At 37.6% G+C, this 16,783-nt stretch overlaps 2 protein-coding genes across 2 annotated transcripts; one reads left to right on the top strand and one right to left on the bottom strand.

Moving 5' to 3' along the window:
- The first annotated feature begins 6,243 nt into the window (after positions 1–6,243).
- LOC103864939 (ATP-dependent zinc metalloprotease FTSH 3, mitochondrial) lies at positions 6,244–9,886 on the top strand. Its single transcript, XM_009142715.3, has 7 exons — positions 6,244–6,500; positions 6,585–6,798; positions 6,870–6,938; positions 7,023–7,159; positions 7,234–8,463; positions 8,557–8,784; positions 9,165–9,886. Exons 1-7 carry the CDS (start codon positions 6,447–6,449, stop codon positions 9,642–9,644), a joined length of 2,412 nt encoding a protein of 803 aa, XP_009140963.1. The 5' UTR covers positions 6,244–6,446; the 3' UTR covers positions 9,645–9,886.
- A 226-nt stretch (positions 9,887–10,112) lies between these two features.
- On the bottom strand, positions 10,113–12,372 carry LOC103864938 (ubiquitin fusion degradation protein 1 homolog). Its single transcript, XM_009142714.3, has 9 exons — positions 12,196–12,372; positions 11,801–11,885; positions 11,689–11,713; positions 11,574–11,606; positions 11,367–11,488; positions 11,141–11,271; positions 10,838–11,061; positions 10,520–10,740; positions 10,113–10,420 (listed from the first exon to the last, which is right to left on the bottom strand). The coding sequence occupies exons 2-9, from the start codon at positions 11,873–11,875 to the stop codon at positions 10,325–10,327; spliced, it is 927 nt and encodes a 308-aa protein (XP_009140962.1). The 5' UTR covers positions 11,876–11,885; positions 12,196–12,372; the 3' UTR covers positions 10,113–10,324.
- Positions 12,373–16,783: the final 4,411 nt, after the last annotated feature.

Raw genomic sequence — 16,783 nt, 5'->3', positions numbered from 1 at the left:
TGGGAATGATTGTGTAATGTATGTTTGGGAAAAGGGTAGAACAATGGAGATTGAGCATTGTATGCATGAGTTGGTCCCTTTCTTAGATATATTATGTGCAATGTCAAGGCTACTTGTTTTGAGAGTAAACCACCTTAAAGATCATATGTTTTGAACCTCTTGAATCACTTGAATAAAAGCCTTCCCTTACCCAACCAAATGACTTGGACCAACTGACCATTTGCAAGAATTCACCTGATGTTTTGTGCTTAATGAATGTGAGAGTTGGTTGATTTGAATGTGTGGATGCTTGATGATGAGTGTAAGAACAAAAAGAGTTAAGATAGGCCTAGAGAAGCTAGAGTGTAATAAGAGAGTGTGCTAGTTGTGTTTCTTTGGCTATGTGCTCCCTCCTTCAACCTCTCTCCCTATGAGTTCTAGAAAGTTCACTTGTGGACAAGTAAAAGAACAAGTTTGGGGGAGTTGATATCTTGCATATTTGCATTGTTTTATCCATTCATCCATGAGCATTTTCATCATATAGATTAGGATTCAGACATGTTTAGGTTGCATTTTGCATACATGAGTCTCTATTAGGTACTGGAGTACCACATGAGGTTATTTGGAGCTCAAAAGAGGTGAAAAGGTGACCATTGGACGAACCGAGCATGGGAGCGACCTCCCGGAGCGACATCACGAAGTCGCTGTGTCCCGCTTCTCAGAGCGACTTTCCTAGAGCGACGCCATGAAGTCGCTCGCGTTCTCATTACTCCGAACAGTCTTAGATGACCCTGGAGCGACCTCTCAGAGCGACCTACCAAGGTCGCTCCCGATCCAGAGCGACCCGCTGGAGCGACTGCACAAAGTCGCTCGCGTTTTCACGTCCGGAGACACACAACTCGCTCTCGGAGCGACCTCTCGCAGCGACCCAGCGAGGTCGCTCCCGAAGCTTGGAGCGACCTGTCCAGAGCGACAGAGAGAAGTCGCTCGCCATCTTGGTTCCCGGAGACAAGAAATCGCTCTCGGAGCGACCTCTCGCAGCGACCCAGCGAGGTCGCTCCCGAAGCCTGGAGCGACTTGTCGGAGCGACGAGCCGAGGTCGCTCCGCGCCTATTATCTGCTCGATTTCTATTTTACTTAAGGGCCTTTTGGTCATTTCATTATGCACGTTTTGCACTTGGAAAAACCTATGTTTTAAACATCTTTTGTAGCCACCAGTGGCAGATTATCTTTTATCTTTTGATCTATTGAGAAATACACAAGAATCTCTTGGGTTTTGATTTGTTATGTTCTTGTGTTCTTGTTGATTTCTTATCTATTTCTCTACATGGTTAATCTGAAATCCAATATGGGTTTAAGAGGAATCATGGAGATTAGTGAGTAATCACCTTTTGAATTCATGGGTTAGGGAGATTAAGGGTGATTAGGTTAGTTCTAGGATGTTTTAGTGTAGATCATTCTTGTTCCTTGCTAGTAGAGTATTCATAATGCATCTTCTGAGTTGGCCACTCAAAAGTTGATCAATAGACATTTCCCACCCAAAAGGTGTTTGATGAAATGCCTGAGACAACTCTCCTAGGCTTTTAGTATACTTTGCCAAAGACATTTGTTGTTAAAGATGCTAAGATAGCTAATAGACTTGTTAGTAATGATTGCTTTCATATTATTCAACCAAAGACATTTGATGTTTGAGATATGTTAGCAAATGAGCATTCATCTAGACATAGAGCTTGCTTAGAATTGTGTCTAGGCTTAAGGTTGATAGTTTGATTGATCATTTGCCATCCTTAGTTCGATACTTGATCACCCAAGGTCTAATCCCTATGCCCATGAGTTCTCTTTTCCCTTAGTCAAGAAAGTATCATTCTGTTATTGCTTTCTAGTTTAGTAGTAGTTTAAAACCCATCTAAATCATTGGTTGCACTTAGATTAAGTGAGTACTTGCATTCTCAGTGCTTTGATATCCCTCGGAACTGGTTCGACAATCTTTTATACTACAACATTTGTCTTAGGAGCCTTGAAAACTCCTTTCAAGGCTCCTAAGACAAATGTTGTAGTATAAAAGATTGTCGAACCAGTTCTGAGGGATATCAAAGCACTGAGAATGCAAGTACTCACTTAATCTAAGTGCAACCAATGATTTAGATGGGTTTTAAACTACTACTAAACTAGAAAGCAATAACAGAATGATACTTTCTTGACTAAGGGAAAAGAGAACTCATGGGCATAGGGATTAGACCTTGGGTGATCAAGTATCGAACTAAGGATGGCAAATGATCAATCAAACTATCAACCTTAAGCCTAGACACAATTCTAAGCAAGCTCTATGTCTAGATGAATGCTCATTTGCTAACATATCTCAAACATCAAATGTCTTTGGTTGAATAATATGAAAGCAATCATTACTAACAAGTCTATTAGCTATCTTAGCATCTTTAACAACAAATGTCTTTGGCAAAGTATACTAAAAGCCTAGGAGAGTTGTCTCAGGCATTTCATCAAACACCTTTTGGGTGGGAAATGTCTATTGATCAACTTTTGAGTGGCCAACTCAGAAGATGCATTATGAATACTCTACTAGCAAGGAACAAGAATGATCTACACTAAAACATCCTAGAACTAACCTAATCACCCTTAATCTCCCTAACCCATGAATTCAAAAGGTGATTACTCACTAATCTCCATGATTCCTCTTAAACCCATATTGGATTTCAGATTAACCATGTAGAGAAATAGATAAGAAATCAACAAGAACACAAGAACATAACAAATCAAAACCCAAGAGATTCTTGTGTATTTCTCAATAGATCAAAAGATAAAAGATAATCTGCCACTGGTGGCTACAAAAGATGTTTAAAACATAGGTTTTTCCAAGTGCAAAACGTGCATAATGAAATGACCAAAAGGCCCTTAAGTAAAATAGAAATCGAGCAGATAATAGGCGCGGAGCGACCTCGGCTCGTCGCTCCGACAAGTCGCTCCAGGCTTCGGGAGCGATCTCGCTGGGTCGCTGCGAGAGGTCGCTCCGAGAGCGATTTCTTGTCTCCGGGAACCAAGATGGCGAGCGACTTCTCTCTGTCGCTCTGGACAGGTCGCTCCAAGCTTCGGGAGCGACCTCGCTGGGTCGCTGCGAGAGGTCGCTCCGAGAGCGAGTTGTGTGTCTCCGGACGTGAAAACGCGAGCGACTTTGTGCAGTCGCTCCAGCGGGTCGCTCTGGATCGGGAGCGACCTTGGTAGGTCGCTCTGAGAGGTCGCTCCAGGGTCATCTAAGACTGTTCGGAGTAATGAGAACGCGAGCGACTTCATGGCGTCGCTCTAGGAAAGTCGCTCTGAGAAGCGGGACACAGCGACTTCGTGATGTCGCTCCGGGAGGTCGCTCCCATGCTCGGTTCGTCCAATGGTCACCTTTTCACCTCTTTTGAGCTCCAAATAACCTCATGTGGTACACCAGTACCTAATAGAGACTCATGTATGCAAAATGCAACCTAAACATGTCTGAATCCTAATCTATATGATGAGAATGCTCATGGATGAATGGATAAAACAATGCAAATATGCAAGATATCACAAACAAGTATAGTAACATACTATTTCACATTATATAACATGAATAAAACATTCATAATACATATTGTTTTACATTTCTATTCCATACGCATAAAATAGTATAGAATACAATGTTACAAAAACTGTTCATCTTCTCCGATCAATTCAAGAACATTCACAGCAAGAAAGATATGTGTAACTGACGACATCCATGGGAATAGTACATGTAACCGCTTCGTAAACCGAAGAGATTAAGGCGATTGAAGGAAGTGTTGACGAACCTTGCGGCGGTGCCGTTTACGTTGTCGGCGACTCCATAGATTTCAGATGCGTAAAGCTTTCCGTCAGTAGCCAAGCGAGCCGTTGCAGATGGGCATCTCCTAGGCAAAGCTACTCCAAAAATGGTTTTGGTGGTTACTATGTGGATCAAAAATGGGAAAGAAACAACTCAGGATTCTCCAAAGGCCACGATGTATGTGTGTTAGGTAAGTATTATTACATTAGTATTTTTTTGTTTACAGGTTTTTCCGGTTGTGTTAGAGGGCATAGTTGTATTATTATATAAAAGATGCATAGTATATTGGTGTATTAGGTAAAATAGCTACTCTACCAATTACCGTTTTTTCCGTTGCTATAGGCTCTAATTTCCCAATTAATAAGTACATTTATTTTTGTTTGGATTAAAATTTTGAAGTTCTAAAACTATAATAAACTCAATTTACTGAATTTTATAAGTTACTAGGGGTTAATCAACCACTTCGTGGAGAGAAATTTTTGTCATTAAGTTTTTTGTTTAACATTCTGTTTTATATTGAAACATTATTTATGTGGTTTTTTATCAGCATATTTCATTGAAATTTTTTTGTTGCTAAGAATTTAGGCAATCATTAATGAAAATATATCATGGGTGTCTTATTGATAAATTAACTCAAAAATAGAGAAAGTCAGGAGAGAAGAAGAGAGCGGTACTTCTTCGAAAGATTACCAGAGATTAATCCACGCACCCGCGTAAATATTGGTTTTTATATATTGATATTTATTTTTGATAATTAGTGTTATATATTTTAGATGTGTCATAATATAAGTAATTGTATTCAAAACACCTGACCAATCGGATAATATGGTTATTTTTGGTAAACCAGTTTCAGATACATTATTGTAAGTGGCACATCTGTTTACAAATCATATATTGATTTCAATTTTTAGTAAACCATTTGATGAATTGGTTATGAGAAGAGAGTATGTTCAACTTTATATGTATAGATTGTGATGTCTATTTATTAGAATTAAGTAAAATTATTATTAAAGTAAATGAATAATATGCCTATTTAATCAGTTTTTCAGTGGTTTTATTTTGAATGGTTTTATAGTTAAAATGGGCTATTCCATTTTCTATCTGCTTCATATTGGTTAATTTTATTTTTAATATATTCTGTAATCGAAATGAGATAATATGTTATTTAGTTTGTCTCTTATTGATTTTAATATCTTGTATGTTTGATAAAAGTTCGAAAAACTATTTATCTATAAGAAATAAGTAATTTATTAAATTATAAATTACATATCATTATTACATAATGTGATTATATTTTAATTGGGAAAATCAATTGATAGGTTAACGACTACGTAGATATATGTAATATGTGAATGGTTAATGACTTCTAGTAACTCCATTATCCTACATAACTGGCTGCGTTTCAACTCCAGGATAACATAGCAGAGAATTGCACTCATGGATATTATGATTGGTAAAAGATTTTGGAAGAGAACATTTGTTCAAGTTAAGCCAACGTTCAAAAAAAAGACATTTGTTCAAGTTTTTCAAATTTTGACACTATTATTATTCGATAGACAAAGCTAAAGCCCATATGCCCTCGAAAGCCCACAAGCCACACCTGAGTTCATGTGTCAGGTAGGGGTGGGCACTTTACCCGAAATCCGAAGTGGCATCCGAACCCGATCCGAAAAACCCGAACTGAAATCCGAACCGAAGTAGCAAAATATCCGAACGAGTATTAAATTAGGAGAGATTGGATATCCGAACCCGAACGGGTAATATCCGAACCCGAATGGATATCCGAAGATAACCGAACATATGTATAATTAACCTTATATTTTTAATTTATATCTTTCATTTTATATAAAATATTTATATTGCTACTACACATACTTTAAATTCATATGATATATATACAATTACGTAGAAGATGATTTGCTATGCACTTAAAATATATGTCAAACTTTTTATTTCAACAATTAACAAAAAGTTACATCCAAAATTTAAAAACAATAACCAAATTAATGTCTTTTAGTTTGAAAATGTTATGTCCAAATCTATTAACCATTCAATCTATTAAAAATACAAAAAATAGTTAAGTGAAAGTTATATATTTAAATACAAGAAATTTGAAAAATGAAAATTTTAATATTTTTTTTCAAAATCTAAATATCCGAACCCGATCCGAAATAACCGAAACCGAACTAAAAATACCCGAATCCGATCCGAAGTACAGAAATACCCGAACGGGTTCTACACCTCTATACCGAAATATCCGAAAATCCGAAATACCCGACCCGAACCCGAACGGATACCCGAACGCCCACCCCTAGTGTCAGGATTTAAATATCTTCGTAAAATCTGTTTAATTGTTCAAAAACCAGAAACCGGTTTGTGTAAACCGCTAATCAACAAGTGGAATCTGGAAAGAAACCAAAGTCCGGTACAACAACTAGGTACAGAACCGCGTATGTCTCTGTCTGGTCTGACTTCGCATCTCTCTCTCTCCATAGAACTAAACAGATAAACATAAACATTAAAAACCCAAACTTTATTCTCCCCCTTTGCTATCAGAAAACAGATCTTCGATCCTCCATTTCTCCAAATATTATGCGAAAACCCTTTTGCTTGTAGTGATTTCTTAATGACGATGATGATCTTCTCCAAGCTCGGTCGCTCCTCCGTCTCTCGCTCAAGGGTCGGTGGTTTCACTTTATTGATTCCTTCTCAGATTCGCTCTCTTCTTTCCCCTCTCCTGATTATTTTGTGTGTATGTTTATAGTGTTTTCTCTACGGCGGTGGTGTGAGATCGGCGAGGCTGCTCGCTCCACCGGCTATTGAGGCGAACGAAGTTGAAGGTGGATTAGGGTTTCTGAGGCGGCACTTTAACTCTTTATCCGCTCGAAAGGGACTTGTCAACAACAGTGATCTGATTGGTGCTTTCGCTAATCCGATACTTCGTCGGTTCTTCTCCGATGAAGCTCCAAAGAAAAAGAGTATGTAAAGTGTTTAACTTGATGGTTCTTACTGAATCAAATTTGTTGAGAATTTGTTTTGTTCACTGCAGATTATGAGAACTACTTCCCTAAAGCTACAAAGGAAAAACCAAAGAGTGATCACAAGTCCGACTCTAAAGGTCTTTCCTTTACTTCTGTTATTAGAGTTTATTTGATGATTGATTGTTGAATTAAAAATATGTTTTTTTTTGGCTGCAATACAGAGGGATCATCAGACAAGAACGAACAAGAGAGCGTTGGAGATATGTTTATGAACCGTTTCCAAAATTTGCTAATTCCTCTGCTAGCTCTTGCTGTGTTCTTCTCTTCTTTCTCATTCGGATCCGGAGACCAGCAACAGGCAAGCGCTTATATTTAATCTAAAAACAAAACAAATTGTGAGACCTCCACTAATATTCACATCTTTGTTTACAGATTAGTTTCCAGGAGTTCAAGAACAAGCTTCTGGAACCTGGTCTAGTCGACCACATAGATGTCTCAAACAAATCCGTAGCCAAAGTCTACGTGAGGAGCACTCCAAGAAACCAAGGAGCAACAACTCAAGATGTTGTATCTAATAGAACCGGTGGTCAGTATAAGTACTACTTCAACATCGGAAGCGTCGACTCTTTCGAGGAGAAGCTCGAAGAAGCTCAAGAAGCCTTAGGCGTGGACCCTCACGAGTTCGTCCCCGTCACCTACGTAACCGAAATGGCCTGGTTCCAAGAGCTCATGCGCTTCGCGCCGACTCTACTCCTCTTGGGAACCCTCGTCTACGGCGCGAGGCGGATGCAAGGCGGGCTAGGCGGATTAGGAGGAACCGGAGGGAAGAACGGCCGAGGGATCTTCAACATAGGCAAAGCCACGATCACGAGAGCCGACAAAAACTCAAAGAACAAGATCTACTTCAAGGACGTCGCCGGATGCGACGAGGCGAAGCAGGAGATCATGGAGTTCGTGCATTTCCTCAAAAACCCTAAAAAATACGAAGACTTGGGCGCCAAGATACCTAAAGGCGCGCTTTTAGTGGGTCCTCCCGGCACCGGGAAGACCCTCTTGGCAAAAGCGACCGCCGGAGAGTCCGGCGTGCCGTTTTTATCCATCTCCGGTTCGGATTTCATGGAGATGTTCGTCGGCGTGGGGCCGTCTAGGGTTAGGAACTTGTTCCAAGAAGCTAGAGCGGCGGCGCCAAGCATTGTATTTATTGACGAGATAGACGCCATCGGTAGAGCACGAGGACGTGGAGGGTTAGGCGGGAACGACGAGAGGGAGAGCACTTTGAATCAGCTGTTGGTTGAGATGGATGGGTTCGGTACGACGGCTGGTGTTGTGGTTCTCGCTGGGACTAATAGACCGGATATTTTGGATAAGGCTTTGTTGAGGCCTGGCCGGTTTGATCGGCAGATAACCATTGATAAACCGGATATCAAAGGGAGGGATCAGATATTCCGGATTTATTTGAAGAAGATTAAGCTTGATCACGAGCCGTCTTATTTCTCTCAGAGGCTTGCGGCTCTCACTCCTGGTTTCGCGGGAGCTGATATTGCGAATGTGTGTAACGAAGCTGCTCTTATTGCAGCTAGACGTGGAGGAGCGATGGTTACGATGGCGCATTTTGACTCTGCGATTGATCGTGTTATTGGTGGTCTTGAGAAGAAGAACAGGGTAAAGAAAAAATAATAAGAAGAATTCTCTTTCCTTTTTTTATCAGACAATGGTTTTGAGATGTGTCTGAATGTTTTTTGATGTGGGAAACAGGTGATAAGTAAGTTGGAGCGTCGCACAGTTGCGTATCATGAGTCCGGTCACGCGGTGGCTGGTTGGTTCCTGGAGCATGCGGAGCCGTTGCTGAAGGTGACTATCGTGCCACGTGGCACAGCGGCGCTTGGGTTTGCGCAGTACGTTCCGAATGAAAACCTTCTCATGACTAAAGAGCAGCTCTTTGACATGACTTGTATGACCCTTGGTGGCCGGGCAGCGGAGCAGGTAAACTAGTTTCTACATTTGGATAGTTATCTTGTTAGTCCTTACTTTGAGAAAAAATACCAATAGGGTAGCATTAAAACATTTTTTTTTGTTCCAAACATAGTAGTAAGAAAATTTTCTAAAATAACATTTATTAAAAGTTAACAATATTTTTTTTATATATATATTTGAGTTTGGGTTTAGGGTGTAGTATTTAGCGTATGGGGTTTGTATAAATTACTATTTGGGGAATTTTCCCTTGCATTTGGAGTAATTTATATCATTTCACTTTTAAATTAATGCTATTTTGGTAATTTTTCCCTTGTGTGTTATTTTGTTATAAATTTGTTTTTGTGCTATCTAAGGGACCCCTGTTACATTTTCTGGTCTGTTTAACGCAGGTGTTGATAGGAAGAATCTCAACCGGTGCGCAAAACGATCTAGAGAAAGTTACAAAGATGACATACGCGCAAGTAGCTGTGTACGGTTTTAGCGACAAGGTCGGGCTCCTCTCGTTCCCTCCAAGGGACGATGGCTACGACTTCAACAAACCATACAGCAACAAAACGGGTGCGATCATAGACGAGGAAGTGAGGGAATGGGTGGCGAAAGCTTATGTGAAGACCGTGGAGCTCATCGAGGAACACAAAGAGCAAGTGGCTGAGATCGCTGAGCTTTTGCTGGAGAAAGAAGTGTTGCATCAGGAGGATCTTTTGAAAGTTTTGGGTGAACGTCCGTTTAAATCGGCTGAGGTGACTAATTACGACCGGTTCAAGTCCGGGTTTGAAGATAGTGAGAAGGAGGAGGCGGCCACGACGGTTACGCCTGTGGTGGATGAAGGAGGTTCTCCCCCGCTTGAACCGCAGGTGGTTCCGACGTAAGAGAGTGAGTGACTTTCGCTGCTACGATTGTACATTTAATTAAGAATGCAATAACACAGTTACTAGTTACCACAACAACAAAAGGCAGTGTCTTGTGATTCAATGAACTTAGTCATCTTAGCAATGAACATTTATTTCTGTTCTGAATTATTGCTTCTGAATGAGATGATTTTTATATAGTTTCACTCTGCTAATAGTTTGTGTTTTGTAATGAAATAATGATGAATTTTATTGTTACTGCATTTCCTATGTATTAAGAAAAACTGAAAATGATAGGTGTATAAGCTAATTATAAATCAGGGAACATATTTAATATTTTTTACATCATAACTTCATTTTCTAGTTTAACCGATCCGATACATGTTAACCATAATAAATACACATTTTTTTCATATCTCTAATCATCCCAAACTCTACTCTGTAATGAATGACAAAGCTGTGAATATTAACTGAAACAGCTATAATCACTGGTCGAAACGAATCAGATAGGGTCATATAAATAACGTAAAAGGATTTTCACTGGGAAGGTTTTAGATACTACTATGTGTTAACCAGTCGTTTAGGTTCCATCTAAAGCTGTTCCAATATCCATAAATGCTTAAACAAATAATTTGTGAAAAGAAATATTAAAAAACAAATAAATTTCAGCAGCAGATGATTAATAAGCCTCTGTTTTAGCTTTAACCCTTGAGTGAGTATTTCTTCCCAGTAAACACTTTAAACTTGGCTTCATCAGATTTTGTCGAGCTCTCTTGCTCAACGTTCTTGGGATCAACCTATACATATTAATAAGATACACAACACAATTAGTTTATCTCTAATGGATGACTAAATGGATCACATGAATGGAAAAAATCAAGAAAAGAGAGACATACTTTCACACTTGCTTTTGAAGCTTGCTTGCTGTTTGAGCCAAAGACAAGCTTCCCTGATTTTTGCGGTGGCGTTGGGGTTGACAACTCATCATCTTTTCCCTTCTCAGTTGGCTTATCTTCTTGTTCAGTTGATTCTGTTTGTGTCTTCCCATCCAAACGCTTTCCGGACCCAGTGAATGGCGTGAACTTGGGAACTTTGCTTGCTGGTTCCTCCTCCTCAACTGCAATAACCAAACAAAAAAAGGATAGAAAGCACAACTTAGAAAGCTATTATCTCACGAAAGTAACTAGAATTTCGAAATAAGCACAAAGACAAACCTTGGCGAGTTCGCTTCTTTGGAGGAGTCAGTTTCTGCGGCTTCTCAGGTTCTTTGTAATCAAGAGGAGGAGCGAAATCAACCTCACAGTCCGTTTCTATAATACTCACAGCTGAAGAAGGCTTCGCTTCAACCACATTGATAAAATACTGCTTGTTGTTGTAAGGAACCATGATTGTATCGCCAGTGGTCAAGCAAGAGTAGCTCCTAAGCGTAGTCTCCAAGCTGCATTTAAAAAAAAGGAATGTAAGAAAGAGAAGATTGGTACCAGAAACAAGATTCAGTTTTTTCAAAAGGCACAAACATGGCTTTTGGGTTGGTAATGTCCAAGAAATCTTGAGTGTGAGGCTGAAGCTTGATGTAAGTCCCTTTCACCAAGCTCACGTTCCTGATTCTCACAATGTCTCCTTCTTCTAGAGACATGTTTTGCATCATCTACAAGACAAAGGAAAACAAAGAAAGTCAGATTAAGAAAGCAGTGAATGAGAAAATATAAAATAAAGTTTATCAGAAGAAGAAAAAGAATATACCCAATAGGGAAAGTAGACAATGCCTTCGTCTGCAGTGAATTCGAGTACACCACAATGTGTGGTCTTTCCAACAGACTCGTTAATTAGCTGGAACAGCATTGGGTACTCAATATGCAAAGAAGCTGAGAGAAAGAAAAAAAAAATGGACTCAGAGATTATTAACCAAAGTAAAGAAAGACTGAAACTAGTATTCGAACACTGGCTTACCAAGACGATTGAGAGCGGAAGGAGGCATTATAACTGCAAAGATCACATAAGTAATGTCAGAGAAACACGGTAAAGTAAACTATCTAAGGGAAACAGAAGAGAGAGTAAAACATACTTTTGTCACCCTTGTCAAGATGTGCCTGCATTTAAAAAAATTGTCTGAATTTAGGACGTTTTTTTTTCATTATCATAAAAACATGATATTTAAAATAAAAGAAAAATCGAACCTTTTCAATGAATGTGACAGGGTAACAACGGTAACACTGCTCGAAACTAGACTCATCATCTCCATTGAACTCCATTGCAACGAATCTACAAAGTCAATAAACGATCAAAACTTTTAACAGGGCAAATCATCGAACACCTTGTGGGCAAATCAAAAGAATCTCTTTTTGTTTAACTAAATCCGAATTACAAAAACAATTTAGTTGCCAAATTAAACCAAAAAGATAAAACCAAAGGCGATCATCAAAAACCTTAAAACAAGCTCGATCCAACAAGTCTAATTAAACCTTAGTCGATGAAATCTAGATTTGAGTTAAAAGAGCTTAACGCGAACTCAAAAGATGATCGAGACAGTCTTTAAACAGATCAGGTAAAAGTTTACTTGATCAAACCGTACCAAAGTAAAATCAAACGGTTTGGTATTAGGGTTTTCTGGAGCTTGAAGAAGATCGGAGAAGCTTTGGATTCTTCTTCTTCTTCTTCTTCTTATCAAGGAGGAGTCAAAGGCAGGCAGCAGATCGGAGCTGAGATTTTGGAAAGTTTGTTTTGATTCTTTTATAGGTTTTTAACCAAGTATCGTACAAGGAACGATTTATTTATACGTGGCGTACAGTAATTGGCTTTCGGCTCAGGTAATACTACGTGGAATTTAATACAATTGTTATTGGGGTTTTTGCCAAAACTAACCCACAACTTGATTTTAATTCCAAACCTATACCCAAACTTGAATCAAATGCAAAACTAACCTAAAAGCCTAGTGAAATTACAGCTCAGCCCCTTGTGACCAAACAAAAAAACAGAAGCCATTTTTACGAATATAGCCCCAGTAAATCGTCTGAGTCGTCTGAGATGTTGGAAGTCGTCTGGACGACTGAAGTGTAAGTCGTCTGGACGACTGAAGTGTAAGTCGTCTGGACGACTGAAGTGTAAGTCGTCTGGTACCAGTTTATTTTAAAAATAATTTATAAATCTTGTAAAAAAATATTTAGATGCGTAAAAAATAAAAATCAAGTAATTATAAACAGTTTTAACTGATATAAATTAAGATATGATAAAATTGATTTGTTTTGAAGATATATGAGTGGAAGTAGTGAATCATGAAATACTTTGGTTTAGGAGTTTGGCAAACATATGTTGTAGTATTGTATGTATTGTTAGGGTTAGATTTTGGAAAACTAAAATGTTTTTTTCAAAAATTAGTTTTCACCTATATGTGTTTATTTCTGTGTATAGTAAACACTTTTCAAGTTTGATTTGGTTTTATGAAGTGTTTAATTAGATAATTAAGTTTAGGGGTTATGTTTAGGGTGTGGACGACTTATATTTCAGTCGTCTGTTAAATAATTTACCCGGACGACGTATATTTCAGTCGTCCAGACGACTTACTTGTAAGTCGTCTGGAAAGTCTTCTATTTTAGTTTCCCGCTAAAAATATTTAATTTCCCGCTAAAAATATTAAACTCTTCTGGACGACTTACATGTAAGTCGTCTGTTTTAATTTCTTCACCAGACGACTGAAATGTAAGTCGTCCAGGAAGTCGTCTGAGTCAAAAATATTTAATCTAATTGGATTTTTTGTCTCCCTATATAAAGAAAAATTTACACATTCTCTCTCCTCCTCTCAAATGGCTGCAACAAAAATGTAATGTTCATCATTCTAAAACTCTCCAACCTCTCTCTAATCTCTTTGACTTGAAAACACCAAACTTTATATGAATTTTTCAGTTTTGTCTCATGTATTTCTTACTAATCTATCTCTTTTGCAGGTTTTTAATCAAATGGTACTCATCTTCCACTAATTTAGAGGTAGATCTATTAATTTTAGATATGTATTTTTGTGTGTTCTATAAATGTAGATTTATCTAATCTTCCACTCATTTTCTCTATTTTTAAGTCATTTGAACGTTTTTGAATATGCAGGTTTTTCAGATCTGGATTTGATGTGCAGGTTTTTCAGATCTGGAAGACTTCTGGGACGACTTACCTGTTAGTCGTCTGGAAGTCGTCTGGAAGTCATCTGGAAGTCTTCTGACAAAGTCGTCTGGACTTCCAGGAAGTCGTCTGGACTTCCTGGAAGTCGTCTGGACTTCCAGGAAGTCGTCTGGACTTCCAGGAAGTCGTCTGGACTTCTAGGAAGTCGTCTGGATTTTTCTGAGCGTTTTGGTAAGTTCTTATGTCTGATTTTTCTTCATTTGGTAACTTCTTGTTGTATAAAGTTCTTACTTTTTTCCCAAACTAAAACTCTCCAAACCCACTCTAATCTCTTTGACTTGAAAACACCAAACTTTATATGAATTTTTCAATTTTGTCTCATGTCTTTGTTACTAATCTATTTTTTTTTTTGCAGGTTTTTAATTATTTGGTACTCATCTTCCACTAATTTAAAGGTAGATCTATTATTTTTAGATATGTATTTTTGTGTGTTCTGTAAAGGTAGATTTATATAATCTTCCACTCATTTTTTTCTGTTTTTAAGCCATTTGAACGTTTTTGAATATGCAGGTTTTTCAGATCTGGATTTAATATGCAGGTTTTTCAGATCTGGAAAACTTCTGGGACGACTTACTTGTTAGTCGTCTGGAAGTCATCTGGAAGTCGTCTGGAAGTCGTCTGGACTTCCTAAAAGTCGTCTGGACTTCCTGTAAAGTCGTCTGGACTTCCTGTAAAGTCGTCTGGAAGTCGTCTGAACTTCCTAAAAGTCTTCTGGCAAAGTCGTCTGAACTTCCTGGAAGTCGTCTGGACTTCTTAGAAGTCGTCTGAACTTCTTAAAAGTTGTCTGGTCTTGTCTACTCAAGTGGAATCCAAGCTTGTCTTTGTAGATGAATGATCTATAATAGTTTTGTTTGTGATCTGTTTTATGAATTGCATGTATATTCTTTTAGTTGTGAATTTTTTGTAAAATCAGTAATAATGTTTTCCAAGATGTATTAAATGTGCTAACAATGTGTTTACACATTTACAAATCAATGAAATAATAGACTTCAGTAGCCTTTTTCTTATCTTTGGATCTCTCATATGCAATAATAAACTCCAATGGCCTTTTTCTCATCTTAATAAACAAGAATGTTGGTAAGAGATGGAAACAAACAATAGTAACTAGTCAAAGCATATCATATTTTTTATAAGTTTGCATTGAAAAACTTAGTCAAATTTAGTAAAACTAAGGGAGAGAACATATTTTGTAAATATGAGTTTTACATATCTTGAAGTTACTTATCACTCTTAAAAATACAAGTTATTCATAAACTAACGTAGAAGACTTAAAAACTAGTGGAGAAGACGCGGACGACTTCAATCTAAGTTGTCTAGACGACTAAACTATATGTCGTCTGGTCAACGCAGAGGTTATTTTTGCAATTGACTTTGAAATCTGTTATTTCGGACGACTGAAAGTTAAGTCGTCTACTATTGTTTGGTTAAAAAAAAAACTCCAAAAAAGCTAGACGACTTACATTTCAGTCGTCAGAGGTTAGTTTTGCATTTGACTGGATTATTTCAGAAGTTTGACTTTTTGGACGACTTACGTTTCAGTCGTCTAGTGAAAATTAAAATAATAATATTTTTTTAAAAGTAGACGACTTAAAGTTAAGTCGTCATAGGTTAGTTTTGCAATTGAAAAAAAAAACTTCAAGATTTAATTATATACAGACGACTTATAATTCAGTCGTCCACGAGACGACTGAAATGTAAGTCGTCCAGGATTTACGAGGTTTGACCAGAATCTCGGAAAAAAATCCTGGACGACTTACAATTAAGTCGTCTGGTGGACGACTGAATTATAAGTCGTCTGTGTATAATTAAATCTTGAAGTTTTTTTTTTCAATTGCAAGACTAACCTATGACTACTTAATTGTAAGTCGTTTACTTTAAAAAAAATATTATTATTTTAATTTTCGCCAGACGACTGAAATGTAAGTCGTCTGGGGAAGTCAAACTTCTGAAATTATCCAGTCAAATACAAAATTAACCTATGACGACTGAAATGTAAGTCGTCTAGGTTCTTTGGAATTTTTTTTGAAACCAAACAATAGTAGACGACTTAACTTTCAGTCGTCTCAGGTTACAGATTTCAAAGTCAATTGCAAAAATAACCTCTGCGTTGACCAGACGACTTCCAGGTAAGTCGTCTACAGCCAGACGACTGAAAGGTAAGTCGTCTACAGCCAGACGACTTCCCAAGTAAGTCGTCTGACGAACAGATCTGGAAAAAAACTCGATGTCATACCTTAAATTAGTGAGATAAGTTCCTTAGCATACATAAGGCTTCTCCAAGCACACAGAATCACAAACGGAAGTCACCCACCCATAATCGTTAGCTTCTATGACTCTATGAACCATAAAAATTTTAGAATCAAAATCTTGAGTTTTTTTAGCTCATTGTGGAGAGAAAGTGAGAGATATGTTGTGTTTAGGTCACAAGAATGGAAAAAGAAGAAGGGTAAATCGATTTTAGGAGCATTAAGAGCTTCAAATTGGTTGTTCATGGTGGTTGTGGTATTGATGACAATGGCAATCTTGTAATTACTTGAAGATGATGAGGGTGAGAGAGTAAAAATGTCATTTTCGAAAAAAAAAATAAAAAAAAAATGGATGGCATTTTCGTAAATTATATGAACTTGTGGGGTGAATAGGGCAAAACCAATTTTCAAAAAAAAAGGAGGTTAGTTTTGTGTTTGACTTTAAGTTATAGGTCAATTTTGCAAAAATCCCATTGTTATTTTGCCTAAAACAAGAAGCCTCCTTTACCTCGGATCATTTACGTTTACCCATTGGGCTTTAAATATTATAAAGGCAACATAAATAATACTCCCTCCCTCCCTTTCAGATCCACGTTCTAGAAAAAAAAAATTATTTCAAAAAAATACAATTTTTACTTTTTTAATGTATTATTTAATAAAAAATTATAAATTTTAAAAAGTTAATGGTGTTTATCAGATTTATATTGACTAAAAATAATGAAAAATTGTTATTCACAAAAAAAACAA

This window comes from Brassica rapa, chromosome A04 (genome assembly GCF_000309985.2).
Source record: "Brassica rapa cultivar Chiifu-401-42 chromosome A04, CAAS_Brap_v3.01, whole genome shotgun sequence".
In the NCBI taxonomy this organism is placed as follows: Eukaryota; Viridiplantae; Streptophyta; class Magnoliopsida; order Brassicales; family Brassicaceae; genus Brassica; species Brassica rapa.
Note: the sequence above shows the minus strand (reverse complement) of the source record. Positions and strands in the feature narration are given on the sequence as shown.

Excerpts from the sequence above, each read along its gene's own strand:
- LOC103864939 (XM_009142715.3), top strand. The coding sequence starts at position 6,447 with ATGACGATGATGATCTTCTCCAAGCTCGGTCGCTCCTCCGTCTCTCGC. Across the intron at positions 8,464-8,556 it reads GTCTTGAGAAGAAGAACAGG|GTGATAAGTAAGTTGGAGCG; the intron begins GTAAAGAAAAAA and ends TGTGGGAAACAG. Across the intron at positions 8,785-9,164 it reads GTGGCCGGGCAGCGGAGCAG|GTGTTGATAGGAAGAATCTC; the intron begins GTAAACTAGTTT and ends TGTTTAACGCAG.
- LOC103864938 (XM_009142714.3), bottom strand. The coding sequence starts at position 11,875 with ATGGAGTTCAATGGAGATGATGAGTCTAGTTTCGAGCAGTGTTACCGT. Across the intron at positions 11,489-11,573 it reads TTCCGCTCTCAATCGTCTTG|CTTCTTTGCATATTGAGTAC; the intron begins GTAAGCCAGTGT and ends TCTTTCTCTCAG. Across the intron at positions 10,421-10,519 it reads CTTCAAAAGCAAGTGTGAAA|GTTGATCCCAAGAACGTTGA; the intron begins GTATGTCTCTCT and ends TAATATGTATAG.